The sequence below is a fragment of the Lacerta agilis genome, chromosome 12 (assembly GCF_009819535.1).
Source record: "Lacerta agilis isolate rLacAgi1 chromosome 12, rLacAgi1.pri, whole genome shotgun sequence".
NCBI lineage: Eukaryota > Metazoa > Chordata > Lepidosauria > Squamata > Lacertidae > Lacerta > Lacerta agilis.
The window spans coordinates 32647081-32674884 of NC_046323.1; the positions used below are offsets into that span (position 1 = coordinate 32647081).

The 27804-nt window shown below is 39.9% G+C and overlaps 2 protein-coding genes across 9 annotated transcripts in view; one reads left to right on the forward strand and one right to left on the reverse strand.

Annotated features, from left to right (window-relative positions):
- On the reverse strand, nucleotides 1-16539 carry DBF4 (DBF4 zinc finger). 3 transcript variants are annotated; one of them, XM_033164945.1, is made up of 14 exons: nucleotides 16292-16539; nucleotides 16168-16173; nucleotides 15842-15935; nucleotides 13040-13215; nucleotides 11189-11383; nucleotides 9921-9971; nucleotides 9403-9472; nucleotides 9241-9317; nucleotides 7715-7745; nucleotides 7460-7502; nucleotides 6296-6427; nucleotides 5091-5202; nucleotides 3279-3397; nucleotides 1-1128 (listed from the first exon to the last, which is right to left on the reverse strand). In XM_033164945.1, exons 3-14 carry the CDS (start codon nucleotides 15885-15887, stop codon nucleotides 102-104), a joined length of 2079 nt encoding a protein of 692 aa, XP_033020836.1. In that variant the 5' UTR covers nucleotides 15888-15935; nucleotides 16168-16173; nucleotides 16292-16539; the 3' UTR covers nucleotides 1-101. The 3 variants fall into 3 exon arrangements, with proteins under 3 accessions (XP_033020836.1, XP_033020834.1, XP_033020835.1); XM_033164943.1 differs by lacking the exon at nucleotides 16168-16173 and having other exon boundaries at nucleotides 16309-16539; XM_033164944.1 differs by lacking the exons at nucleotides 16168-16173; nucleotides 16292-16539 and adding an exon at nucleotides 16091-16155.
- The window catches only part of SLC25A40 (solute carrier family 25 member 40), a 12402-nt gene continuing 798 nt past the window's right edge, over nucleotides 16201-27804 (forward strand). The window contains exons 1-11 of one of the 6 annotated variants that reach the window (XM_033164951.1): nucleotides 16201-16225; nucleotides 17210-17331; nucleotides 18008-18067; nucleotides 19358-19464; nucleotides 20975-21042; nucleotides 21602-21726; nucleotides 22632-22805; nucleotides 24020-24129; nucleotides 24996-25077; nucleotides 25743-25823; nucleotides 27719-27749. In XM_033164951.1, coding sequence (XP_033020842.1) covers nucleotides 16224-16225; nucleotides 17210-17331; nucleotides 18008-18067; nucleotides 19358-19464; nucleotides 20975-21042; nucleotides 21602-21726; nucleotides 22632-22805; nucleotides 24020-24129; nucleotides 24996-25077; nucleotides 25743-25823; nucleotides 27719-27723 — 936 coding nt within the window. In that variant the 5' untranslated portion in view covers nucleotides 16201-16223 and the 3' untranslated portion in view covers nucleotides 27724-27749. Of the gene's footprint in view, nucleotides 16226-16626; nucleotides 16789-17209; nucleotides 17332-18007; nucleotides 18068-19357; nucleotides 19465-20974; nucleotides 21043-21601; nucleotides 21727-22631; nucleotides 22806-24019; nucleotides 24130-24995; nucleotides 25078-25724; nucleotides 25824-27718; nucleotides 27750-27804 lie in introns of those variants that run through there. The other 5 variants (XM_033164946.1, XM_033164947.1, XM_033164948.1 and 2 more) reach the window with 5 other exon arrangements.

Genomic DNA, 27804 nt, shown 5'->3' on the forward strand with positions numbered 1-27804 from the left:
TCATCACTATATAGTTTATTATAGAAACCAAAAATTTTCCACAAATATCATCTTTCAATTTCCACATTTATTCAAAACTCATCGTTTTAAATAAAGCAGCATTAAAATCCAATAAATGGTGACGAAGAGGCAGAGGTAGAAAACAAAGACCACAAAGCATCTGTATGCTGGTCTTCCCATGTGTCTTTCATTAAATTTGAACCTTTGTTCTCTTGTATGCTTGAGAAACCCCCAAAATCAGAATTTGCTTCGCTGGTCTGAAATAACTGCAACAGTGCTTGTGTTGATGAGCTTTGTACATTTTTTGTTTCTTCTGGAACAGGTAGTTCATCAGTCTGATGTAAACATAACTCCATTTTTTGTTTCTGATTTCCGTTTTTGTTTTTTCCTATGGAATGCATGACTTTTCTGCTGAGTTTTATTGGTGAGCTTTGTATATTAATGTCCGTCAACTCATTGGGCTCTTTGTTTGAGGGAGGACTAATCAATGGCTTTTCTGGCTCTAGAAGGACCGTGAGTTCTCTCGGAAAACAGTTGCTCTCCACCCTAAGGTCAATTGCCGAACGAGTGTCTACCTTCTTCAGACATTTTGCTGGCAGAAGAACTGTATGGTTCAATTTTCGTTTTGGCTTTGATATGTTTTGCCTTTCACTAAAATCAGAGCCTGGAATCCGAGCATGTAGTGAGTTTAAATTTGTTGATAATCCTTGTAAATTCTGTCTTGAAATAGGCTCATAGTGTTCATAAATTTCAGGCAAGTTTTTCATGCATTGTTTACTTTCCTTCTGGGGAGGAAGATGTACCAAGTTGGTTGATAAAGCAATCTCTGATAAATTTGAAGCTTTGGGCATTTTACCACTTTCAGTATTGCCACTGACTTTTCTTGATGCTTCTGAAGAACAGATGGTGTGATAGGAATAAACAGAACATGAAGATTCAGAGGTAGAATTTTTGTGTGCAGATTTAGGATATATTTCTAGGTGTTGAGAACCTTCATTCAGCACCTGTGTTGTAATGCTTTTCCTAGAATACCACCTCAGTGAACTGTCTTGCCTCTTCAACCGCTCTTTCAGCTCTTCTGTTTTTGTTCCCATGAGAGGAGCAAATTGTCCAACACTACACTTCCGCCTAAAATTAAGGAAGTTACACGTGTCAAAAATACAAAAATAATTTTCAAAGAAGACATGAAAATTACTTACTAGTAGTAAATCATAAATAACATGGGCCAGTTGTGAAATGGTTACATGAGGTTTACAATCTTGCACAAATTTGGGCACCCGAGGAAAGGAACTATTATGCTTAAAGGTAAAGGTAAAGGGACCCCTGACCATTAGGTCCAGTCGTGTCCGACTCTGGGGTTGCGGCGCTCATCTTGCGCTACTGGCCGAGGGAGCCGGCGTACAGCTTCTGGGTCATGTGGCCAGCATGACAAAGCCATGTCTGGCGAATCAGAGCAGCGCACGGAAACGCAGTTTACCTTCCCGCCGGAGCGGTACCTATTTATCTACTTGCACCTTGACATGCTTTTGAACTGCTAGGTGGGCAGCAGCTGGAACTGAGCAATGGGGGCTCACCCCGTCGCGGGGATTTGAACCGCCAACCTTCTGATCAGCAAGCCCTAGGCTCTGTGGTTTAACCCACAGCGCCACCCGCATCCATTATGCTTAAAGACCATCAAAGTGACAAACTATTTGGTACACACACTCTTGGTCTATAATGAGAAGTTAAGATGCACATATAATCTGCCAACTCCTATTCTGTGTTTAACAATGGCAGTGGCATTCTTGACTCGGTGGCCACTGTCAAGCTATATGTACAGTATAACTCTGCCTCTCTTTTGCCTACTGATCCTTCAAAGCATCGCGGGGGTGGGGGGTGAGGAGAGAACCTATCACTGGAATCTCTTGATCTGCCTCCCCCTGTGCTCCTTAAGGCAAATACAGTAGCCCTCTTTAGGCATTCTAAATGGAAGTTGGAAAAATGGGATGGGGAAAGTAGAAATGGGGACACATGTGTTAGTGTCACCCATCCACTCCACTGTGCTGCCATTCTGGTCATCTACAAGTTGACAGGTGAGTGTCTAAAATGGAGTACTTGTGGAGATCCCTTGTGCATTTTAGAACCCTGGAAAATCAAGGTTCTAAAATGCACAGGAAGCCTTCATGAGCATAGGAGGCTTGGTGCTTCAGATGCTCACCCTCCAACTTGTAGGCAGTGACTGGAACAGCAATGCAGGGATGTGAAGCAAGCTAGACCAGGCAGAACTAGAAAATTAATCCACGCTGCCTCCCTACCTTCATGTGCTTACTTAACTTGTTTACAATGCCTGAAGAGGGCTAAGAGGAGTTGGGAATCTCACTGAGCAGCAAAGCAAGAAGCTAAGAAAGAATGTATTTGACATAGCTATTTCTTTTGGACAGATCAGGGAGATGCCATTGAGAGGATGGTAGAGAGTAAGGGAGAGGCAGACATATCTGCTAATTTTTCCTTGTTGCAGTCTACATTTTGTTATATGTCAGTTCATCTCATCTTATTTTACTTCCCCTCTGACTGCTAGAAAATTTCTCTCAGAGCATTCATTCTCACAGCACTTGGAGACCATCATATCTGTCAAGCATCTTATGCAAGACACAGGGATTTTAAGATAGCTTTAAAAGTGCCATGGATGCAGCTAGATTCCTTGTAAGTAAGAGAGATGACCTGATAAGCTGTCAGCATAGTTTTTGGGAAATGCAGAAATCGGCTATATAGTATATAGCTATTCTTATACCTATCATTGTATCAGTAATCCAGATCTTCCACCAGTCCTGTATGTGGTACTGCCTAATTGTCAGAAAGCACGTCATCTATAGGTGAAAAATGCTGCTTATGGTTCTACCAAGCTCTGTTCTTTATAGACAGAGCCTTCAAAAAAGATGAACACACATTCTTTTGTGGTGCCTGTAGAAGCTACTTTACACAATAGCATCGGAAAGGCTGTTTTACACTTTGGGGCCAAAAGATAGTGGGTTAGCTGAAGTCAGTGTGAAAGCCTCACCAAATAAAGTCATTACTGTATTGCTGATCACTTCAAAACTAGATCTGTCAAAGTGGTCAAGACGTATACAGTATTACTTTTCTAAATCAGCTCTGAAAGCATAGTGACTTGTGAGGGAACGTCTGAAGTAGAACAATCATGGCAGGGGAAAGGAAGGTACACAAAATAACATACATTTATTTTTGAAAAGTTAGCAGAAAATAAAAATTATTTGACTATAAGAAGTTATAAAATTGTTTACCTTTTAATTTTTGGTGTACTCAACTCTACAAAGTTACAAGAAAACTTGGAAATAATGTCATCCACAACTTGATAGTGAGAACTCTGAGCAAAGTTCTGGTGTTGTTCACTTTCAACATGCTGAAATTAGGGAGGAAATGTATCAACAGCATTCCTAAATAAAATATTTATATATAAATGATTGATTCTTTTTACAAGAATGAAGTTTTAAAACCACCATAAAGACCCAGTTCGGATTATAATATCTTGGCTTAATAAACCAATATATGTGTGAGCCTCTTCCCTTGCATACAGAGAGCACTTTTGAGGCACAAGTAATCAAATCAAGAATACTCTAATTAACCACAGCTTTCCTTTTTATCTGAACCAGGGAACTATGGTTACCAGTTTTGGAATAAGCCAGGATAGTAAACTATGCAAAAGGCTTGGCTTTTTAAGCATTTATTGGTTTATTATGACTGTTTAAATGCAACCACAATCTACAATCCTTTTCTGACACCTGATGACTCTACAAAATTGTTTTCAAGTTGTAAGAAACAGACTTCTAACATTAACAGAATATATAAAAGATAAATGTAACATATAAGCTTACATATTTTTATTTACTATGATATGCCTGATTGTGTATGCTCCATTACTAGGAAGTCCTTATCTACAGGCCGTTCCAACCTCATTATGGAAACTATATCAGTCCTGTCTACAGACCTTTTGCTATTTGGATAAAAGTATGCTCCTCAAGAATATAGGATGCTGGCTATTCTTGCTCTAATATATCCAACTGTACTACCCATCCACCTGTAAGGCATTGGCAGCCAAAGCTGCTAAAAATGAGACAGCTTTCCTTGAAACCTCGCTCTATAGCCGAATCACATATTGCCTAATTGCATATGCTGCTGTCTATGCTGTAAATACCGACAGAGAGACAAAAGCTACATCTTGTCTGTGAGTCCTGGAAGACCAGCTCCCTGCTTTGCCGGCCTTTTTCCACCTGGGACGGCAGGGCCCTGATTGACTCCAGCTACCCAAGCTGAGGCTGCTGAACAGACTCTTGGATTGGGATGTTGTCTAGGTGTTTTTACGGGAGTGTTTTGTTGCTATTTTCTATTTTTAGACCTTTTATTATTTATGTGGGATTTGCTGTTGTATACATTTTGATGTGTTTTATTTATGACTACTTTTGTTATGTTTGTGATTATGTAAATCCTTTCATGTTATAAACGGCCTTGAGTATGGTTTTAAATATGGAAAGGCAGCATACAAATAAAAAGATGATGGTACTAAGTTTAACTGATGCACTTTTGGGACAGTAGCTCATTTTGTGCAAGTCTAATCCTAATATAACCTGTCTAAAATAATAATAATCTTCCCTTAGAAGGGAACAGCATTCACTGATTCCAAAACAATTATAATAATATATAATATACACACGCACAGCCCTGTTGAAGCTCCTGTGCTTAATTTAGCAAGAGTAGCAATGATATTGACTAACCTACCCATGGGAAGTACAACTTATTTAACATTACTTTACAGGAGTTTTAATACCTGATGACTTAGTCACTTCCAAAACATAAGCTGTGTCTCATAAAATATTGAAGGAATTCAGTTACACCAAAAATGAGAAAGAACCTATGTCATTACAACCTTTACATCAGCTCTTTAAACTATTTCTATGAATGGGTCAAATACATGGGAATACTGTTTTAGAGAAAAGGGTTTAATAAAAAATATGATCTCTCCTCAAATATCTGGAAGTAATTTAGGTATATCCATCACATGTAAATAAGCCACAATTATTTAGTTAATATATGCTTACTATTTGAAGGTCATCATACTTCTTGAGACAACATTCACAGTACCCTTTTCTCTTTTTATGTTTTGCAGGAAGCTGAACTGGGCTCTTCCCTCTGTCGTTATTTGCTGGATTTCTGTATGAAAAAAAGAAACTTTATCTTACTCATATATTCTATAAGAGAATAAGCAAGATCATTAAGAGCACAACTCAGGGATTCACAGTAACTTTTTTCATAGGAACTAGGACTTTCAATCCAACTGTGATAGCACAATATTACTTGCAGCATTTTGATTCCAAGTAACCAGCTGCATAAATATGGCTCTAGAACATCATTATGATTTAAAGATTTTAATATACTGTTGAACTATATACTAACCCTGTGGAACTTGACAGTGAGATATGGATATTCAGTGACTAAACATTTAGCACTGGAAGGTCTCTCCCCTGTCCCCCGCAATGTACAATGTCTGGAAGACATGACCCAGCTAGCTACTTATAAGAAAGCACAACCTCCCAATCTTTCAATTCCTGTGGAGCCCCCTTTGCAAAAGAGCACACATCCTCTTTCTGATTCTAGCTAGTGTGATTATTCTCCTGCCCATCTCTTCTTTTCTTCAGCTGTGTTTCCCCTGCCCTTTGGCTCAAGCTTCTTCCCTCATCCACCTGTTCTCTCAGATTTCTGCATATTCTGTACCCTTTCTTCAGCAACCATATTTTCTTTGGCCTCACTGTCCCCTGGTTTGCTTCCTCTTTCTGCTCAGCTTCTTGTCAAGCTTCCTGTCCTCCATACATGGGTTCTTCAGTCCCAAACAAAACTAACAGTGTAGTTTTTCTCAGGGTAGTTTTTCTTTATTTATAAAATTTATAAACTTCTTTTCACCACTTTAGCATATCTGGATATTTGAGCAGAAAATAAGTATAAATGACTCATGCATCCACTCTTTCGCTGTGATAACCAGAGGCAGACTTATAGAATCCAGACTAAACTAGCAGTGTCTAACTGCAAACATTTAACTGAGCATTAAAATTCATTAAATCAAAGCAACTTGTCTAATGGTGATGGGGGCTCACTAACAACTAACTAGTAGGCATGGTAATGTGTGTGATTAGATTAGCCCAATATAAGACATGTTTATAAACTCGTCTTGAATTCTGTGTAAAAATCCAAGCTTGCTTCCATCATCTTTAGCCCTTTACCAATTTTTGGCACATCCCTCTTCAATTACCTTTGTTTATTCTCAATTTGCTTATGAGCAATTATATTCTTCTTTTCTGTTTCAAATGGACTGTAAGGTTTTGGATTGGAATAGTTGACAACAGGAAAGCTGGACAGTTGCAAGTAAAAGGGTCTGTAGCGTCTACATGAGAAAAAATAAAAAAGCAATACATATGTTAAAAACTTGGTTTTTCAGTAGTTCTTGCTTGCAGTGTGTTATCTGTGATGTATGCCACACTGCTATAGCAATGTTGACACTCTATTATTCTTTGCTATATAGACTCTGTACCTCCCTTTTATAGGGTTCAAGCCACATATACACTTGTTCTTTTACTCAGGTTTGTGCTTTGCAATAAATCACCTACTGTGCCCTCCAACTTCTCCATTCTCCACCTCCCTGTAGAAAAAAAACCCAGTTTGATAAATACTTTGATTAAAAAATTAGCAATGTTTTGTTCTCTATCTGTATACATAAATTTTGCACCATCGGTGGGAAACTTCCAGCCAGTGGTGCAGGAGGTTATTTTTCTTTGAATATGATGTCAGGTGTGGGGGAAGCAGAAATGCAGCTGTAAATGCATTCCCAATTGTGCACTACCAAGGAAAAGCAGGCTTTGGCTCTCCAGCTGGATTAGCTGCAAGAAAGAGAATTCGCTATGAGAAATGCATGATGTCAATTCCTGAGGAACTGACTACACAGGGCTTGCAAAGTGCTTCATGCATGGGTTGTCAAGTGCCCAACAGTCGGTCCACCTGTCAATCATCTTATATCATACATAGTGATACCAGGTGACTGGCAAGAGAGTTGTTCTGTCCACTTGTCAAAGTTGACCCATGGGAGTGTGGCCAGATAAGCCCACCAAATTTGTGCTTCCTTAGCATAATGCAGATTTTGGGTCAAACTACTTGAGAAGAAACGAAGTTGAAGTTTTTGAAGAGCTGGTTATATTACAAAGATCAAAGTACCCCACTGTTCTATCATCTCTGATAGATTACATAGCACAAAAGGAATTGCCTTACTCAAATCCTTCCAGCATATTAGAGCTTTGCATTGTTTTCCTGCAGATTATATTGTCATTGCATCAAATGTTGTCATCAACCTCCAAGAAGAAAGCAGATGGTTTGGAGGACATGTGTTGAATGGAATATTAATTCATCTGAAAATAACACTTACCGTCTTCTGTCTTCTACCTTCAGAAAAGGATTTTTCAGTTTATCTGTTCAAAAGAATGTTTTAAAAAACTTTTTATTATTACCAGATTATATGAACATTCCTATTTCTAACACAAGTAACAAACAGCTTATGGAAAATTCTGTAGATTAATAACCTTGCCTAGAATAAACGATCAAGATTTTTCTTTTTAAACAATCAATATTTTTATATTTTGTAAAATAAATAACAAGTCTTATTCATGTCTTGAATACTTACTTTTCGTTTTCTGATCAATTGACTCTTTTTCCTGTTAAAAAGAAATTATTATCATTATTATAGTTTATTCATTCGATTTATTCAAATGTGCACATTTTATAGTTGATTGTGTGATGTAGGAGACCAGAGCAGTGGACCAGCAACCAACCAGTCAAAGGGAAGTATAGTTTTTCATTTTATTTGCAAAACTGATTAACTGTATTTTAAGATAAGTCACATCTTGTCTATGTTTATAGTTATGTATGTAGTTCTAAGACATTTAAAAAGACACAAGCAGAGCATAGAAAGGCATACAGCTAGGGGGAATGTGTGCAACAAGGTTAAAAGAATTCTCTTCCCTGCATATTTTTTTCAAAAAGAAGCAGAAGAAAAAAGCAAGTCTCTCTCCTTCCTACCTATAGCCATAGCAGTCAACTTTTCCCTTTTCTTGCGAGGAATCCTAAGGGAATTTCCCTTAAAAAAGGGAAAAGTTGACAGCTATGCCTATAGCTAGCTATTCAGCAATTAAATGATCCCCTTAACAATACATAAACAAGTTGGCTACTTTATGTATTATACTATTTGCTTAACTAGCCCAGTACTTATCAGCAGCGGCTCTCCTGGGCTTTTCACATCACTTGCTATCTGATCCTTTGAGCACAGCAGCAGAAATATAGTTCTCTAATATTCAGTTCCTTGGGCATGCTAAATTTAGTTTGTTAACAGTTTCTAGTTTAAAAAAAATGTAAACAAGGTAAGAGGAATTTGTACTACTGAGTTGCAATTCCTTAAAGTATTTACAATTATTCCAATAAATATATATATATTTTTAAAAGTAAGAATTAATCTAATATAATATTTAGATCACAATAAGTGCTTTAGTGAACTTTTTAATTACTCAAATAGTTCAGATACTTTGCCTATTGGTAAAAACATCTGATATATTCACAGAGTATGGAAAATTAACATGACAAGCTTTAGTTTTGTTTAGTAAAGTCTAACACTCATGTTAAATAGTATTCCAACAGATGGAAGAAATCAGTTGGCAATCCTATAATCTGTAAATTCCACTGAACTCAGTGGGATTTACATCTGAATAGAAATGTACATAGGATTGCATTATGCATTTTCAGATCCACCCCCCCCCCCAGCCAAATGTTGATCACTAATAGGCTAGCAAAGTTGGGGGAGGGAAAGCTGTCTCTCTAGGTTATAGACACTACCAGACTCCTTCCTTCAGAAGGGCAACTAGGTTTTCTCCTCTTCCTCCACCACAAAGGCCCATTCGTTACTCTCATTTCAGGATAAGGTGCTCACCCTCCTCCTCTCCTGGACCATGATCATACCAAAATCAAGTGGACACCCAAATTTTTCTGGTACAATGCACAAATGAGTAAAGCATTATGCTACTTAGCTGAGGATAGTAATTTGTGTATAGCCCATAAAGTATATACATTTAAAGATCTATCTTAAATATTTAAGGCATTAGTTTTATGATATTTAACCTGTTATTATTTTTCTCTGGAATTAGGAAGATGTAGACTTACCGCATATTTGATTTCGGTGCTTGATTTCTTGATCAGAGAGATATCTTTTTTCTTCTGATCAATATACTTCTTAATATCTATTATCAGGAAAAGATTATCAAAATTATTATTTGAAATTATCTTATTCTAAAAGAATTGAAAATTCCCTGAAAAAATACTTACCATCAACATGAAGTATTTTCACTCCCCAACTCAAGGCATTGGACAAAATACTACCAGAGGGAATTAATTCCTGAAAGACACATATTTATAATACTTCCATTAACTACAATATTTTTTATATTCATGTGTATGAATATGCCAGCATCACTTGGGAGTGTTGCATGCACATTTTCACACTGTCCAAACCAAAGACCCATTAAAGCTGCATAAGCAAAATTAGCCAAAAGGGCTATTACAAAAGTTGCATCACTGACAAACCCATTTCACAACTTTTACAGTCAGAATGGTTTACTTTTTGAAAACATTTCAGAGAGTTGCATGTAAGAAAACACATAGAAGCAGAGTGCTAGATAAATAAAGGCAATGCAGGCACACCAGCTAAGCCAATCCAGCACTTCTGCTGTCGCATTCAAGCAACCCTAACCTCACCACTGCCCTGCCTTGGTAAGCAACAGCAATGATGCTACCAGGAATCCCACTCCTGCCAGCATGGAGTCACCTTATTGAATGATACATACCTGCTCTTTTATTGCTTTTTCAACTAAAGATTTTCCTCTACTCATGCGTACCTATTTATAGGAAAGAAAGAAAATACATAACATTTGTGTTCATGACTAGTAGTCTTGCATAATGAAATGTTTAAGACATAACTCTGCAAGGATTCTAAATATTTGTAAAACCTGCTTACACATTGGTTAGAGCATGGTGCTAATAACACCAAGGTCACAGGTGTGATTCCAATACAGGCCACTTGCATATTCCTTCATTGCAGGGTGTTGGACTAGATGATCCTCGAAGATCCCTTCAAACTCTACAATTCTAAAAAATGTGATACAGTGGTACCTCTAGTTTCGAACATGATCCGTTCCGGGGTGCCATTTGCAACCCAAAAAGTCCGCAACTAGAGCAGCGCTTCTGCACAAGCGCAGAGCGCAATAGAGTGCTGTGCATGTGCAAAGCGAACATAACGCTTCTGCGTGTGCAGCGAAACCCAGAAGTATACACTTCCAGGTCTGCCACGTTTGCAAGCCAAAAAGACGCAACATGAACTGTACTGACATGAACACGAGGTATGACTGTACTGTTACTGATGTGATTGCACTTTTTATGTTGCATATTTACTGCATTTATATATTGTCCTGATATATCTTATGAGAGAGAGGATTATAAATATTTCAATAAATAAAACTGCATGAAAGGAGTGCTGTAGTACTGAATTTTCAGAATTGGTACGGGATTTAAACCTTTCAACTTCACAATTCTATGAAATAAGCAGCTACATCACATACTCCTCTGCATTTGTGGATTTTTTGGTCTATCCATTCTAAACCTAGGTCGAGCCATTAATATAACATGCTTAAGTAATGATTATAAAAAGGTTCAGCACAAATATGCCCAATATTGCTGATCTTTCTGCAGTTTGTTTGGGTAATGAGCTGTTTGAAAAGACAGTGTATTATTACTAATGTAAATATTTTGGATAAAATTTCTGAAACATTCCTATTTATATATAAAAAAGCAGACTTAAGTAAAGCAACAGACTTCATGGCTGTGTATTTCAAAAACTACATCCTGACTTAACACAAATGACAACAGGTTAATGGTACCATAACCTATATCATTTTCATCAAGCCATTCTTTGCTTGAGGCAACATTAGCCACAAACCGCAAACCCTGGCTAGTTTTGCAAGAAGAGAGATGAAATTGTAAAGAATGAGCTCTACTTGACTTGCAGCATAACTTTTAAAAATATATCTTGAGGGAAGGAGGCAGGAATGGGACTTACTGTGTCCACTAGCTTGAATGAACTTCCATCATGCCTGTCTCTTCTGCTGCTTGGATGAGGCGAACTGTTTCCACCATTATATACAGAGTCTGGGCTCGGGACTGGAGATATCTGTCCAAGAGTTTGAGCGAATTTTGCTTCCTTTTTATTAGAGATCAAATAACTAATATCTTTGCTCAGGAATCCTTCCACTTTCTATATATAAATAAAAAAGTATTCTTTCATAATGGTATAAACCTTACAAAACAATGAAGCACTGAATACCAGTTTAACATACAATGCCCCCTTCGCACAAAGCTGAGTGCTTTCCCCAGAGCACAATCCACACTGCTGTAAGTTTCTGAAAAGACACAGCCGAAAGGATGGTGCATGATCACAATAGGTTTTTACACCTGAAAAAGGCCAGTCCACTAATTCATATGATTAAGCACATGACAGTTAATAGAATTTTATCAAATAGAACTGGGTTTAGATTCAGGAGTGTTTCACAGAGATAAATAAATGAGCTGCTTGCAAGCTCTCTTGGCTTATTATGAGAAGGGGGAACTAATGTTATCCAGCACTGTATCCAATGTACCAAACTGGCCCCAGAACCTCATTAAAACAATTATTATTCTGAAAGAGACTCCAGGGATTCATACAAGCAACATCAATAGGTAACTATGATTTATCTGACAGGGAACTGTGAAGATAATAATAACAGCTACAATAAATTATTATTATTAATTTAAGTGCAATTCAGGTACATGGTGTTTTATAAACAACAGGTATGACAGGTTCCTCTTTCAAGAAGATTATGATCTGAAACAGACACCGGAAATGATAGAGGAAGGGGGTGAAATGGAGACACTAGCAGATAAGGGAGTATGTGGTTATTTTTATTATCAGTACTTTAGCTTAATTACAGTAAGGTATAGGGACTGGGGTAGAGAGTTTGTTTTAAAGGCTTCCTGGAAAATACAGGTTTTGAAACACCAAAAATACAGGTTTTGAAACACCGAAAGGAAATAAGGGAGGTGGAGATATATACGGGTATAAGGGACCGCAAAGGGAAAGGGCAGAGCCACTGCAGGGAGCAAAAAACATTTGGATAGCCAAGATGTTAGAACTAGTTGAACAAGGAACACAAGAATAATGTGTTGGGAAATAAACATACAAAGTTAAGGAGGAGCAAGGCCACAAAGAGTTCTAAAAATGAGGAAAAGCTTATACATGATGTGAGGACAGTAGGTAAAGGATTAAAGCTGAGGGTGAACTGCTCAAAGCCATGAAAGGTGCAGATTTTGGTAGTAGAATGCTATATTGATGTTAGACTACGAAGGTGAGATATGAGCAGGGCACAAACAAAGGTAAAGGAGCAGAAAAGGAGAGTTGTATTTCTGAGATGGAAAGGAGGAAAGAACAATCAAAGGGGAAAGGCTTTGTGCCTAATCTTCAGGGTGAACAGTGAAACTATGGATAATAAGCATGAACTTGAGGACTTGGGAGGAAAGTTGAGAAGTTTGGTCTGACTCAACTCAATATGATATTGAAGCAAAAATGAGCCAGGATTATAAAGCACTTTGTAAGTTAAGGACCTTAGAAATTATGAACATCATAACAGTCTGTTATGCAACAAACAATAGTTATATGACTTCTTTATACATTGTTTCCAATTCACACACATTTTATGTGTAATCTTCATTTATATTATTACATAGTTGGTGAGACATACATTAAAGGGAATTAACATGGTAATTATTAGGGCTGGAAGCTTCGGAAGCTTCTGGGCATATAGACTGATTTTGAAGGCTCCCCTCTTACAGGAGGACCTAATTTTTCAGATTTTAAACAAAACAGAAACAGACTTACCCCTCCCAATTCTTTAAGATCTTTTGCTATTTTCTCAGAGAGGACATTGGATGGAATATCAAGGTAAAACACCTTCCCAGTAAGTGGTTTGCATTTTAGTTTATCTGATTTTGTGGAATCTTTCTTCACATTTTTCAGGGGAGGTTTGCTTCTTTCTGTTTTTCCTTGCATATCACCTATAATAAAAAGAAAAGAGAACTTGATAACCTAGGGGTTTTTAAAGAAGTTTTAGAAGGGTTTGCGGGCAAATCATCCTGGGTAAGTAAAGCCGTATTTCTAATAAATATCCCTCTCCTCACCATACAATCCCTCTCCTCACCACACAAGGTCAGATCAACAGCACATTCCCCTCCTTCCTCATAATATTATTTATAATGCAGTGACTGAACTGGTAGAACCTGATAGCACAGTCCTAGGATATAGTGGACATCTCCATCTGCTAAGTTCTGATGGCAGGCCTTTGACAAGGCAGTGGAAAATGTTGAAGAGTGAATGCTTTACCTGGCAGTAACCAGAGTAGGATCGCAAAATGAGAAGCTATGGGGAAAGGCTAGCCATGGATCTGCTGGACCCTAAGCTTCCCCATTCTACAAAGAAAGGCTCAATTTGGGGTTCTCAGCTATGCTAGCCTGGAGCTATTACAGCAAGAAAAGAAAAGAAAAACAGACAGAAACCCCATCACCACCTTGTACCCTGACCAGCCTGAGATGACAGGGCTTCAGACGCAGAAGTCAATCTGCTGCTACTGGCATCTGGCTCGAGTACATGTAGATATTGCATTCAAATATATGTGATACTATCTGGTCCAGGAGGAGCTACTCTTAAATAAGATATTTGTGTTTGAGAGAGCACCTGAACAGGCCCTACATCCTTCACAAGTGATCTCAACTGGAATGATCTCAACTGGAAGTGAACCTCCTAATTTTATATGTGTGCTGCTCTGGTTCGCCAGAAGCGGCTTTGTCATGCTGGCCACATGACCCGGAAGCTGTACGCCGGCTCCCTCGCCCAGTAACGCGAGATGAGTGCCACAACCCCAGAGTCGGACACGACTGGACCTAATGGTCAGAGGTCCCTTTACCTTTCTTATACATGGGGTAGATGGGGCTTGTCCATCTGGGAGATGGAAAACTCTGATCCTAAAGCTCCACTGCCTTCTGGCATACATTTGGGAGGAGAAAAGGCTAAGGAGTAAACCCAACAAAAATCCACAAGACAGTTGGATGGCACCTTGTATGCCTACTTCTGGCAACTCCTGATGCCCAGCTAGCTGGTGCCAAACAGATTGCTCTGCTTTTCCTTGGACAAGGAATGAGGTCATGAGGGGGGTCTTGTTGTTCTGGGCAGCCCAGGAGCTCCGTACAAACTGCTCAGGCTTGTGCCCCAGGGAGGTCACTTTGCCTACTAAGGCAGTGGTTTTACTTAATCCATAGCACACTCCATTGTTTCTTGAGACAGATGGATGCCAACAACATATGAACATATCATGCTGATTTCAGAGAAAGACATTTCTAAGTAAATTTACTGGGATTGCAGCCCTAAACCAAGAACACATCCCACTGAAATAAATAAGATTTGGTTTCAAGTGGATGTGTTTCATATCAGAGTTAAAATATAGGACAACACTCTTACAAACACACATGCAGTCAGTTTTACTTTCACTTACAGATCCCAAACCTTCAAAAGTCTTGAATAAGTTCCTCATTAGAGCATTAAAAAAAAACTGGCTATAGGATGAGTTCTTATACCCCAGCTGTACAGGAAACAAAAAGTCCAATCTCTATGCCAGGCAAACTACAACTTTACAAGCAAAGTAGCTGCTTACCTTTTGAACAATAAGCATAATGTTTAGCATAATTCTCAAAAAGCCCACAACAGCTTGCAGTGCAAAGCAGTTATACACACATTTGGAGTAAGTGAAACACAAGTTAAGTAAAATCAAACAGAACACATCAAGATACTGTAGCACACCACCCCAATCTGGTTTATTTACACATATATACAACCTGAGCCAACAATAGAAGGGTTCACAGTATTAACACTCCAAAAAGTTCTTGCTTCTTCCAAAGCCACAGCACTTGGATTCAAGCAGAAATCAGGCATGGCTCAATCTCAGGCTTCCCAACCTACTTCTCAGATAACTACAGCTCACATAACTCAACCCACAACTCTGGCCTTTTGTCTTTCTAGCTACCCACCCATTTGTCCTCCGGCAGAGAGCCATTTCCTTTGTTATCTTAACTACCAATACTTAGTCTTAGGCTGTTATCTCACAAGGAAGCCAGCCTGGTTATTCCAGGATTTGCATCAGTGCTGGACTCAGAAATAAGAAGGGGGCCCATGCATACAGTTTAAGCCCCCCACTCCCCTCAAATTATAAAAATACAAAAGCTATCTAGATCTCATCAACCAACCTCCTCTAAGAAATTTTTGCCTCTCTGGATTTCCAAAGAAAACGGGAGCAGATTTGAACTGAGATTCTGCCAGAGCTTTATCATCTTTTTTTCCCCTTTTCTTTTGTGTTGGTGAGGGGGTGGGGTTGGCAGGGAGAAGAAACAACTCTTTTTTTGTCAGAACCTCCTTTCTGGAACGAATCTGTGAAGGGGCTGAAGCTTTTTAGAAGACATCCCTGTTTTAGAAGGCAGTCCTGTTTAGGGAAGTTTTTTATGTTTCCTGTTTTATCGTGTTTTTAATATTTTGCTGGGAGCCACCCAAAGTGGCTGGGGAAACCCAGCCAGATGGGCGGGGGTATAAATAATAAATTTATTATTATTATTTAGCGGACTAAGTCCTGGCACTTACAGGGGAGCTGTCCTTTGCTGCTGCTCTTCAAACCACTTGGTTTCATTTTCCTGGGAAGTCACATCTTACCCACCTCGCCTCTAACGGTTACGACCTGCGAGGCAAAAAGAGATACAGAAATTAAAACCACATTTAAAAAAATAACTAAAACCCGAAAAGCTCTTTAAAGGTGGTGGGCGGAGACCCCGAGTCTTACAGCCTCCCCGCCCCCCGTAGTCCCAACCGCCTCCCCCCCCAAAAAAACCTCACCCTGGTTTTTCCCCTCCCCGCCTGGGGGGCAGCGCCTGGTGTCCAGCGCCCGCTTCCCTTGCGCCCCCTCTCCCTGCCGCCTCCTCCTCCTCCTCCTCCCCCCTCCCCCGCCGAGGGACGGTTGGCGTTTGAAATGTGCATTCCCGCCGCGCGAGCCGACTCCCCCCACCCTCACCCGCCGCCTCGCGCCCGACTTTCCGCCGCCGCCTCCTGCTCACCCCAACGTGGCGGGGCCCATGGCGCCGGGGACGGGAGCCGCTCAGTGTTTCCGCGAGTCGGCCATCGAGCTAGCTGTCGCTCGCAGTTTCCCGCCTCTGCCCAGCAGGGCCTACCAGCAGCTCCCGAGGCCGGCCTCGGCTCTCTCGTTGGCCTGAAGGGCCGCCCGTGCCGGGAAGCGGAGGCGGAGGCGCCACCAACCAGCGAGGAGCCTCCCTCCCCTCGGAGGCCGGCTCTGCGCGCTGCCTGGTGGGGTGGGAGTTAGGGGGGGGGAGGGCTCCTCCTCCTGGAGGCCTCGGGTGGGCAGCAGCGCCAAGGTTGCCCCCTTCTCCGAAGTAGAGCTTGGCTGGGAGCTCCCGAGCAGCTGCTCTTGTTACCCGAAAGGAAGGGCGGACAAAGTTTTCCGAGAGGAGGAAGCGACGCTCCTCAGTTGGTTTGTGTTTTAGGAGGCGGACGAGATAGGAGTGTTGGGCCAGGGTGAGGTATGTGACTAATCGGGTAGCCATTCATATCGCCAGCTCACAATACCAGCACTTGGGAGAGTTTCCTATATAAAAAAATAAAATCTGGGTTTCCTTAGAACTTAGCATCGTGAAAATGCGGAATATGAGCCTATTATTAAATTAGAAACAACCGCTATGTATTGCAATAAAATTTTGCCAAGCCGCTGGGTCTTCTACCTGTTTTGTCTTTCTGTGTAGGCTGCCAGTTGTCAGAAGATCAGACTGAGTAGATCAGACACAAGCTTTCAGAATTTGATGCAAACACCACAAGTTGTCCTGAACTTGTTCCAAATTGATTGCTGCTAAATAATGCTTCATATTGTTTATTGAGGGTTTTTAAAATAATAATAATAATAATAATATAATAATAATGTATGTGGCTGATTTTTTTCAAAAACAGGTTATGTTTTTCAAGGAACAAAATTATGGGCTCTGAAGAGAAAGAAAATGAATTATACAGAATCACAACTTCTCAGCAAGCATTCTCCTCTGGTTGTGGTGCTCTTATTACATCAGTTTTGGGTAAGGAAAAATCTTTGAATCCACTTAGCTCATTATGGCTGCAGCTGCATGTACTGTACATAGGCAATGGTTTACCAGGGATATGCAGACAGCTCCTGCTTCATTCTTTCCATAGTGTGAGTAGGACCAGAAACAATAATATTTGGCTTAGTGCCAAATGACTGTATCCAAACTGGCAATCGTGGTTTGTTTAAGCAAAACAAGCAACAATCCCTGGTTTGGATGTAATGTTACACCATGGACTGTAGTTCATTGCTCATGCAAGAGGAGGCATAAAGTGAGAATGATACCTTCATTCATGGTAACCCAGTAGAATCCTAGAACTGGAGGCTGGTCTTATCCATCTAGTCCAGTCCCCTTTTTTGATGTAGGAAATATAGAGTTGTTAGAGCATCCACAACAGATGGCTGTCCAGCTTCAGCTTGAAGACCTTGAACAGGAGAGCCTCAGGCTCAGTAACTCGTTTCTTTGTTGAATCACTGTTAACATTAATAAATTTCTCTTTATGCTCAATTGAAATGTGCCTTCTACTGCCCTCTGGGGCAACAGAGATCAAGTCTTTGCTGATTTATGTATATTCATTTATTTAGCTCTATTTTTAAATCCTTATTGCCAATGCCAACTAATTTATGCATTCTAAAGGTTTTCCACAAGACAATTTTTATTTTTGCTTTAGTGACACCCCTAGATGTTGTTAAAGTTCGACTGCAAGCCCAGAGCAATCCAAACCTGAAAGGTAAAATCCTTATAGATATGCATATGGGATACAGATAAAAGGGTTCCTATTCTGTTTATGTTTTGAGTGAAGAGAGAACTTTAATTTCCAATATATACAGTGGCAGAATGGAGCAGTGAATTATGTTTGTTTATCACTATTTTTGCAACAGGAAATATCTAACAGGTACTTGTCTTGTATACCTCCCAAATGTATGCTCCATAAGCCAATTAGTATTAATGTATATAAGGGATATAGTACAGAGTTTACTTAACTTATTTAATTATGTATTTAAAATATTTATACCCTACCCTGAACCCAAAGATCTCAGGGTGGGAAACAAACAAAAAAAATCCTTTTAAAAATTGCAATTCGTAACAAATAATAGCAGAATACAACCCACTACAACTGCAAACTCAACCTGAGCATTGTAAACTGCTTAGACTGCTTTGTTTTAATCAAGCAGTGTAAAGGGCAGGCAGTGTACAAGATACCAGATGACCAGGGCCAAACGAATCCTGCAAGGTAGAAGCTGCCACCACTTCTGTTAGCGCACTCAGCCTGAGTCAGGAGAACCTCAGATTATATTAGATGCCCCTAGGATTTGAGGAGACAAGAGCCCTCTGCATCTCAAGCCCCAAGCCCAAATTACACAGTAGCAGGTAACCAAGCGGGCAGGTACTGGATCAGAGCCAAAGCTTAACCTCAAGAAACCACACAAGAATTATAGAGATAGCTATGCTAATGAAATGTGGACCTGTTACCAGTGAAATAAGAAAAAAAAAATAAAGTGTGAGAATACATTTGGAAATTTAAGCTAACTTGGCTTACTCTAATACTTAGTCATTAGAGCTGTTGACCCCACTGAAATCCAGCAAGAAGCATCCAGGCATGCATTAGTGTAACATTCCAGAAGTGAGGTCTTAGACAGAAGGCAAAACCACTTTTATGGATAGTTGTAAATTGGTGGCTGTGCCACTTCACCATGAAGGCACCTGAACTAATTTGCTAGAAGCCCAAGTGATGTTGGAGCTGGAGACAACCAGGTGACAAGGGGTGGCTTCTGATTTATATAAAATCAACTCGGCCAGCTTTGTGACCAGGAGTTAAAGCAGAAGAAAACTATTTTTCTAATGAACCAATGAAATATTTTACAAGTGGTATATGCATTTTGTTAAATAAAATAAATATCTTCCCAAGGCCTGAGTGAATATCACCCCCCCTTCCAGTAAATGTGCCCGAGCCTATGCTTTACCCACCCCCTCTCTGTTACAAACAATATGACAGGTTTTTTGTTCACCCTTTTATCAGGAAAGGCTTTTTTGGATTCTGATGGCTTGACAGATCATGTTTATCTCTATGAAAATGGAACTGGCAAAACTTGGCATAAGACAGCTGGACGTTTTACTGGCATGACAGTAAGGAGAAACATATTTAATCCTACCAGTTTTAACTCTGAGCACAACACTCTTAAGGCTGTTGCTTAAAAAAAAATCATAGTATGAATTCAATGTATTTTGTGTTTGGAGCAGAAGCACTGATCATTCTCGTTATTGTGATAAGAGTTGGTGTCTGCCTAGCTTTAAGATTACTCCGGGGGGAGGGGGAAATGTAAGTCAGAAATAAAGCAAACATTTTTTAAATAGGATCAGCATTAAGGGATAATTCTAATTACCAAGAATCACCAATATATGAGTATTGATATAGAGTAAGAAAAGAAATATTATTTAACTACTAATACTTAACAGGTTGCAAATGGCAGGATCCTGCTTAGCTGTCGTGGTATCCAAGATTACTGTTTCTGTGCCCTTGGAAATTCCTTGTCATAGTCAAGAAATGGCTTCCAAGCTTACTGATTTGGTATTAGATGAGACTAGACACCTACAGATCTGACTTCCCTTAGTCACTAAGCCAATATATTGGACTGGCTGGACCCTCCCTTGTCTTTTTAAAGTAAAGAAAGACTCCTATAACTGCTAGCTCCACTTTGTAGGCTGCATTCTGCAATTCAGGGCTTAATTTAGCAAGAGACATAGATCTCCCAACACTTCTTTTGCTTTTTCCTTTTCTTAATATACAGGTAAACACTGCCCATTTGCACCACTGGCAGTCAGTTATTGGGGTAGGACAATGTCTGATACAATGATGTTGTGTCACAGATTGTGTTTGAGATATTCAGAGAAAGGGTTGGACAGAAATACTGAGCTGCTGCTACTCCATATGCCTTTAAACATCCAATTAAGTATTTGGTTCAGCTATGTATCATGTAAAGGAAAAAATTCCCAACGATGATAATTTATTGATCAGGTTAGATTATATATCTTGTACTGCATTTGTTTGTTATTTGTCAAACCTTTCCATGGTCCTAATATTAGAAATAAACATGCAAATCCTATTGTAAAACATACTATTTTTAATATATATAAAAATTAAAAAATGGGTCTAGTAGCACCTTAGAGACCACAAACTTAGTTGGTCTCTAAGGTGCTACTAACTAGACAATTCTTTAATTTTTTAATATATTTCTACTGCATCAGACCAACACGGCTACCTATCTGTTACTATTTTTAATATTGTTTTAAATGCTGTAACTTTTCTTTCTTTGTTTTATATCCTGCCTTTCTCCCATTTTAGGACTCAAGGCAACTCACTGCATGAATTAAAACAAATACAGCTGAATACAAATACAACAAAACACACAACCAATATAAATGTTAAAAAATAATAACCACACTGAAAACTTTTAACCATATAACAGCAAAAAGAAACAAAACAAAATAATATACAAACTAGTGCATTAGTGTGCAAAATATTTTTAAAATAAAGTTTTAGTAGACTTACCAAAAAAATATGCAATTTGTAGCCGCAGACCAAATAGGACTTATAGAAATCTGTAACCCTTTCTCTCTTCATATTTGGCTAATTTAGGATGCTTTTGTGAAAATTGTTCAAAGAGAGGGTATGAAAAGCCTGTGGAGTGGACTACTTCCATCACTGTAAGTTATATAGTTATTGTCTTCCTATATAGCTTCCTGTAAAGCAGGCCTGCAGCAGAGTCTGGCCCTCTGAGGTCCTCTCCTCCCCATCATCTGTAAAATAGGAAGCAGCTGAGAGGGAAAGGGGCTTTGATGTTGTGCCAAGCATGCAGTTACAGGCCAAGCATGCAGTTACAGGCTTAGAAGATCTGCTGCAGGAAGGGCAAAATACCTTGGCAGAGACATAGACTTTTGCTCCTTGTATATATGCATTTTGCAGTTGTATGAATGCAAGTTTTGTAGTGCAATTGCATTTTGAAGTTTGAATAGCTAGCTGTAAGGTAGGGCTTGCGATTCATCTGAGCATTGGCACAATTTGCATTCATCTGTTGGGATTATTGAGTTCTTTTTGCTTTCAGCACAGTCAGGATAGATAAAGGGTGTTGGAGAGCTATGGACACCTGGAATAGTTCTGATCAAGACACTCATATTTTAACCAGTTAACCTAGGGGGGCAACAGCTAACTGAGCAAGTGTTTAATGATTGGCAACTTTACTGAATATTTATACTTTTGTTTTAGAGCAGTTTCAGTTCCAACAACTGTAGTTTATTTTACCTGCTATGATCAACTACATGATACCTTCAGTTCTAAAATAGGAGAAGATCATGATTCCGTTCCACTTATTGCAGGTGGCCTAGCTAGATGTGAGTCAGTCTCTGCTCTCTTGTTTGCTGTTAAAACTTTATTTCATGTGGTTTAAAAGTAAGTTTGGATAAGTTCCATTGCTTATAGCTAGCATTTTATAATAAAGCAAATCTTGCGATAGTGTAACCTAGGAAACACTTATATTATTAGCATTCCTCACACTCAGATTGAAGCACAAAAATTTTTGGCTAGTGCAGGCCTAACACTTTATCTTAGCCACACTTCAGAACTTGAGATAACTTTCTGAATTCGTTTGATGCTTCTCTGTACAAAGCGCAGTTGACTCACCTCAGTCTTATCTGCTTTAGGCTTCAGTTTATTAGCCCTCATCTGTTGCTGGTTCTAGGTGGGATTAGAATAAAATAATAAAACTGGGTGTCATCAGTGTATGATGTCACTAGACTTCAGAACCTCACATGATCTCTTGTAGCAACTATCTGTAGATGTTGAGTAATAAAATGGAGCCACCAAAGGAACTGCAAGGGAAACTTAGGGCAGTTGAACTACATTGGTACCTCTGGATATGCACATCTCTGGTTGAGTATCCTTCGGGTTATGCACGCGGCAAACCCGGAAGTATTTTTCCGGGTTTCACCGCATGCGCAGAAGCGCTCTATGCGCCACACGCATGCGCAGAACAGACACCCCCGGTTGCGAATTCCTTGGGATCCGACTGGAGCTCTGGAACGGATCCCATGCGCAACCAGAGGTACCACTGTAGTTTTTTTGCCCTTGAGGCAACACATACATAATTAGATAATAATTTTTATTATGTTTATCTGCATTGAAAAAATGACAGGCATGGACAAAACAGAGAAAGCAAATCTTCTCTTGCAGATGCTACTATGGAAATGTTCTATTGACATAACTATTGAGCATATTGTGTTCTTCCCCTCCCACTTAGTGTGTGCAGCCACTGCAACAAGTCCAATCGAAATGATAAAAACAAAAATGCAGTCTCGGCGGTTGTGTTATAAAAAGCTGCTTGCTTGCATCAGTAGTAATGTGACCCAAAGTGGTTGGCTTTCACTCTGGAAAGGATGGGGTCCCACAGTTCTTAGAGATGTACCATTCTCAGGTATGACTTGTTTTGCATTGGTAGTACTTTTGGTTATATTGGCTGATGCAGATTCTTTTCAGATGAAGATTTTGCCAATTTGGGATGTCTGAAAAGCCAAGAGGAAAGAATCCAAATAAGGCACTGCTTTATAAGTATGAAATGTATGGGTGTCTGCAAGTATTTAATGAAGGCCAATACGTTTATTTCCTTTCCACCATGACTGAATGTATGAAGCTTTAAAAAATGTTTTAAAAAATAAACTTTGATTTTTGGTGGTTATGCCATGCTTCCAATACTAAACAGAATATTTTCAGGGAGGAGGGCGGGTTGAAACAGAGACTGGCCCTACAGCAATGCCCAGCCACACACTGTGAGCACTGAAGTGCTCTATCATTTTTAAACAGTCTGTAGCTAAGTCCACAAGTTTCCAGCCCACCAACTTTTTTACTAGCCCACATATAAATAATGCTAATTAAAGTAATGGTTTAAAAACAAAAGTTCTGTGATTAGAGTATTAAGAGAAACGAAGAACTATTTCTACCTTGAGATAACTCAAGCAACTTTACTTTCATTCCTCCAAATGGCCCCCAATGAAAACCATTTTTGGTCCAAACTCAGATATACAGCCTGATCCTACAGATGATTGACTTGGAAGTAAGCACTGTTTTAACTGGTGCTTCTGAGTTTATAGTATAGGAGTATGGTCTTAAGGTTCAAACTAATGCACACTAATATCAGTTGACAACAATTTGACTAGTTGGCTGGCATGCCCCCTCCCTGCACATGATTATATTTTTATTCCACATTGTGGTAAGTAACAATGTGACGAGCAATTAGTTTGCTTTGTGGATGCACAATTGCTTCCGTCTATTTGTTTAACTTCTAACCACATACAGTCGTACCTTGGATCTCAAACACCTTGCTCCCGAACAAATCGGCTCCTGAATGATCAAAACCCAAAAGTGAGTGTTCCAGTTTTCAAACATTCTTTTGGAACCCGAACATCCAACACAAGTTCCGCAGCTTCTGATTGGCTGCTGGAGCTTCCTGCAGCCAAACAGAAGCCATGCTTTGGCTTCCAAACATTTTGGAAGTCCGACAGACTTCCGGAATGGATTCCATTCGACTTCCAAGGTACAACTGTATAGACATGGAAAACTTGATCACTGTAGTTCTCCGTTTTCAGATTGCAAAAAGTCTCTGTTGCATTTTCTGACTTTTTGTCCCTGTAGCACTGTACTGGTGTAACTATGAATACTTCAAGAAGGGGTTATGCAAGAAATTAAGTAAAAGGGAGCCAACATTCTTTATCATTTTCTCATCAGGAGCAGTAGCTGGTTCTGTAAGTCTAGTTTTTGTTGATAACTTTTCATCTAATAGAAATTATGTAATTTTTACATAAGTGTATATGTGTATACTGTAGTCTTGTATATAGAGTCTGTCCTGATAATTTAAATGAGAGAGCAGATCTATACTTAGGCAACATAAAATAAGAAAAGAAGGCATTCTGAATGGGAAACTCCTTGTGCACTTTTAAGGTATCAACAGAGAAGCACCAGATGAAAAAGAAAAAAAACTCAATGATGTTCTTAGCACATTTATTTGGAACAATGTCCTGTTAATTTCAGTTGTACTTTCTTTGAAGTAAATAGGCTGTGGTTTGGTTGTTTCAACATAAACTCACAGCATTGTTTTATGCATGTTTACTTAAAAGGACCAAGCTAGATGAGATGCTAAACATATCTGTAGTATCCACATTATGGGGAAGATGAAAGCATCCAGTTGTGCTGCTGCAGATGCACTATTATACTATTACATTATTGCACATTTTAAGCCAAGCAAAATGCATAACACTTCATTCGTATGTATGTTTACTCAAATGTACACACAAATGAGATTGTACTTTTTATTGCAAATAAAAAGGTTATGATTTGCAGAGTGAAAATTGCTTTGATTCCCACCTAGATGCTGAATTTAACACGGATAAGCTCTCAGTTTAAAATCCAGGATTTTGTATCATCATTTTGCTATATTAACAGTCTGATTGAGTTAATTGGAACTTAAATATTTTAAATGTATTAGATTGTGTTAGTGCTGTCCAACATGATGCAAGTCAGCACACAGTATTCTATCCTTACACTGAAAGTTGCAATGGAATCTATTTGCCTGTGGGTACTGTTAACATTCAAAAATTTAATTCCCCCCTAGATTGCTGCTGTATTAACTTTACCCTTTGATGTAGTTAAAACACACAAGCAGACTGAAATGTGGGAACCTGTCAGCACACATGGTAAGTTCTAATTCACCAAGTATTTTTTCTTTTACATCCACTATCGAGTACAATATTTATTGAACCAATTCTTGGTGATCTAACCAGTATCAATGATCATGGAAGGACCACACACTTTGTGGGCTGCCCTTAGTGAATATTTTGAAGCTGTAGAATGTGCCGGCCTGCTGGCCTCTTTTACATGATCAGGAAGGCAAGAGAATATTCAGCCTTCTCTGAATCAAGTGTGTAATAGTTATTTCCAATACAGCGCTTCTTTAATTTCTTATGTTTTATTGCATTACATTTTGAATTCTGTGGTATTCAAATTGTAATACAATATAAGAAATAAAATTGACAATCACACTGCATCTAGCACAGCACATTACAAATACTACAACCAGCAGAAAAATTATTTCATGGTTCACCAATACCCTGAGCAATTTTCTTGTGTTCCATGAGAAAAAATGTTTGGCAACCACTGTTCTTGAGCATTCTTGATATAAAATAAAAAGGTGAGATAAAAATGTGTGTGGGGGGGTGAGTTTTGAAAGCAGTCCCACCTGAAAATGGTGCTTCCTTGCATAATTTACCACCAGAGAGATGTGGCTAGGTAGAAGTATAATTGACATTTAATTGTACACCCACATTTTTCTACTCCTATTTAGTAGTTTTGTTTTACTCAGCTTCACAGCAGAGGAGTGTATCGATATGGGAATTAATGAAGAGAATTGTTGCTGAAAATGGATTTACTGGATTATATACTGGTAAATTACTGCTTTCTCACTAAGCTAGAGGTTGATGTGTTTTCCATATGTTGTTTGTCTTAGGCAGTATCCTAGTATCTACAGCAGAACTTACTGTGCAGTCCAAATACCCTTCACTACCACCAACACACCCCGTTCCTATCCAGTACCACAGTGGGCCACTATGTCTTTTCACCAGGGCCGTCTCATCCATTTGGGCTGGTGGCGCGGTGCACCAGGGCGCCGGGCCCCCAGGGGCGCCCCCGCGAGCCTGCCGGCATACCGGGTGCCCCCTCCCCAACCCAACCCCACGGACGTGTGAGCGGGCGGGCGCTCACGCGCCGGCAGCACAGCCCTGTCTTTGAGCGCAGCGAGCGGGGGGGGGGAGCCGGGCGGCCTCCCCCTCCGCCCCCATGGACGGCCGGGTGCTTACGCCGCCCACGCTCTCCCCCGGACGCCCCGGAGGCATGGGGACGCCGGAAGGATCGAGCCCACTGGCATACCGGCCGCCCCCTCCCCAACCCGCCCCCAAGGGTGGGCTAGCGGCTGGGCGCTCGTGCACCAGCGGTGCAGCCGCTGCCGCCCATGCCGGTCCCGGGCGGGCTGCGAGCCGGCCGCCCTCGCCTCCCGTCCCGGGAGCACTGGAACGGCGCGCAGAGCCCCCCGCCGCTCCAGCGCCACGTCCCTCATCCCCTGCTCGCCCACCCCCCTTCCCGAGGGGCGGCAAGCGCAAGAGGGAGGCAGCGGAGAGGCGGCACGCCGGGGGCGCCGGAGGGATTGCTGCACCACGGCGGCCAATCTCCTTAAGACGGCCCTGCTTTTCACCCAGTATCTGTGGTGCAGTACTCCCCGTTCTGTCCGATTTAAGGCACGAGGTGGTGCGGAGCTGAACCTGCCTAGGATTCATTGGAGCCAAAGCCAACCCCACTGCCATCACATGACAGCATCATGTCCAGTCACTGCAGAAGCTCTGAAATGGGCATGACTCCAGATGCAGTGGTGGTCCTGGCCAATTGTTAGGAGCAGCTCTGATTAGGATTGCACCTTAAGCTATTTGAAACATTTAGCAATTATGACAGTCTTTCTGTAGTTATGACAATAACACTTTGTTGTTTTGCATAGCAAAGTTTCCCTACAAACTATTTTGCAGTTGTGAAAAGTGGAAAACAAACTAACTCAGTTACTTAATTGGGGAGGCCCCCAGGGCACTGATCAGTCCCAATGATGAGAAACTGTTAGGCCCCCATGTAAGAATGGGATGCAGCCTTGGCAAAAAAAAATTGCCATATAGTGTACTTTCACAGTCTCTATGAGAGCCTGAAGCATTACCATGAACATTGTTATGGGTAAACAATTAGGGTTGTGCTTTTGAATCTCTCAAAGAATCTATGAACTTTATTATATTAACAATGATTAAGATCATTCAGATTTATTAGCCTTACTTTTCAAATAGCTTTGATCTCTTAAATCTGCTACAAAGCAAATATTCATATACCCCAAATATTTTGTTTATGGATGATGGTTCAAGGCTTGACAAACCTGTGTTTTCTGTACATTGTAGGTTTAAGTTATGTGCAGTGATCTTGTGAGATAGGGTCTGTAAAAATATATTGGTATAATGGTTTTTGCACAGTGATAAATATAAGAGAATTCAGATTGCAAGACTGAACAACAGGACAAACATACAGTAGCTAATAGTTATAAATGCCAGTACAGCAGTACTTCCCTATCAATTTTAGCCACATTATGTGTTATAGACAATAAGCAAATGAAAATACTGTGTGGTCCCTTTAGACTTGAGAATAATGAAATAAAGATAATTGGTTCTGGCCCTACTCTGCCCCATCTTGTGTGTGACAGTCCTTCAGATATTTGAAGACAACTATCATGTCCCCTCTTTTAATATTCTCTTCTAGGCTAAACATAACAAATGATTGAAATAAATGGGTAAGTACAATAACATTGTGCTACTTGTGCAAAAATTTAAGCAATTACATACAAT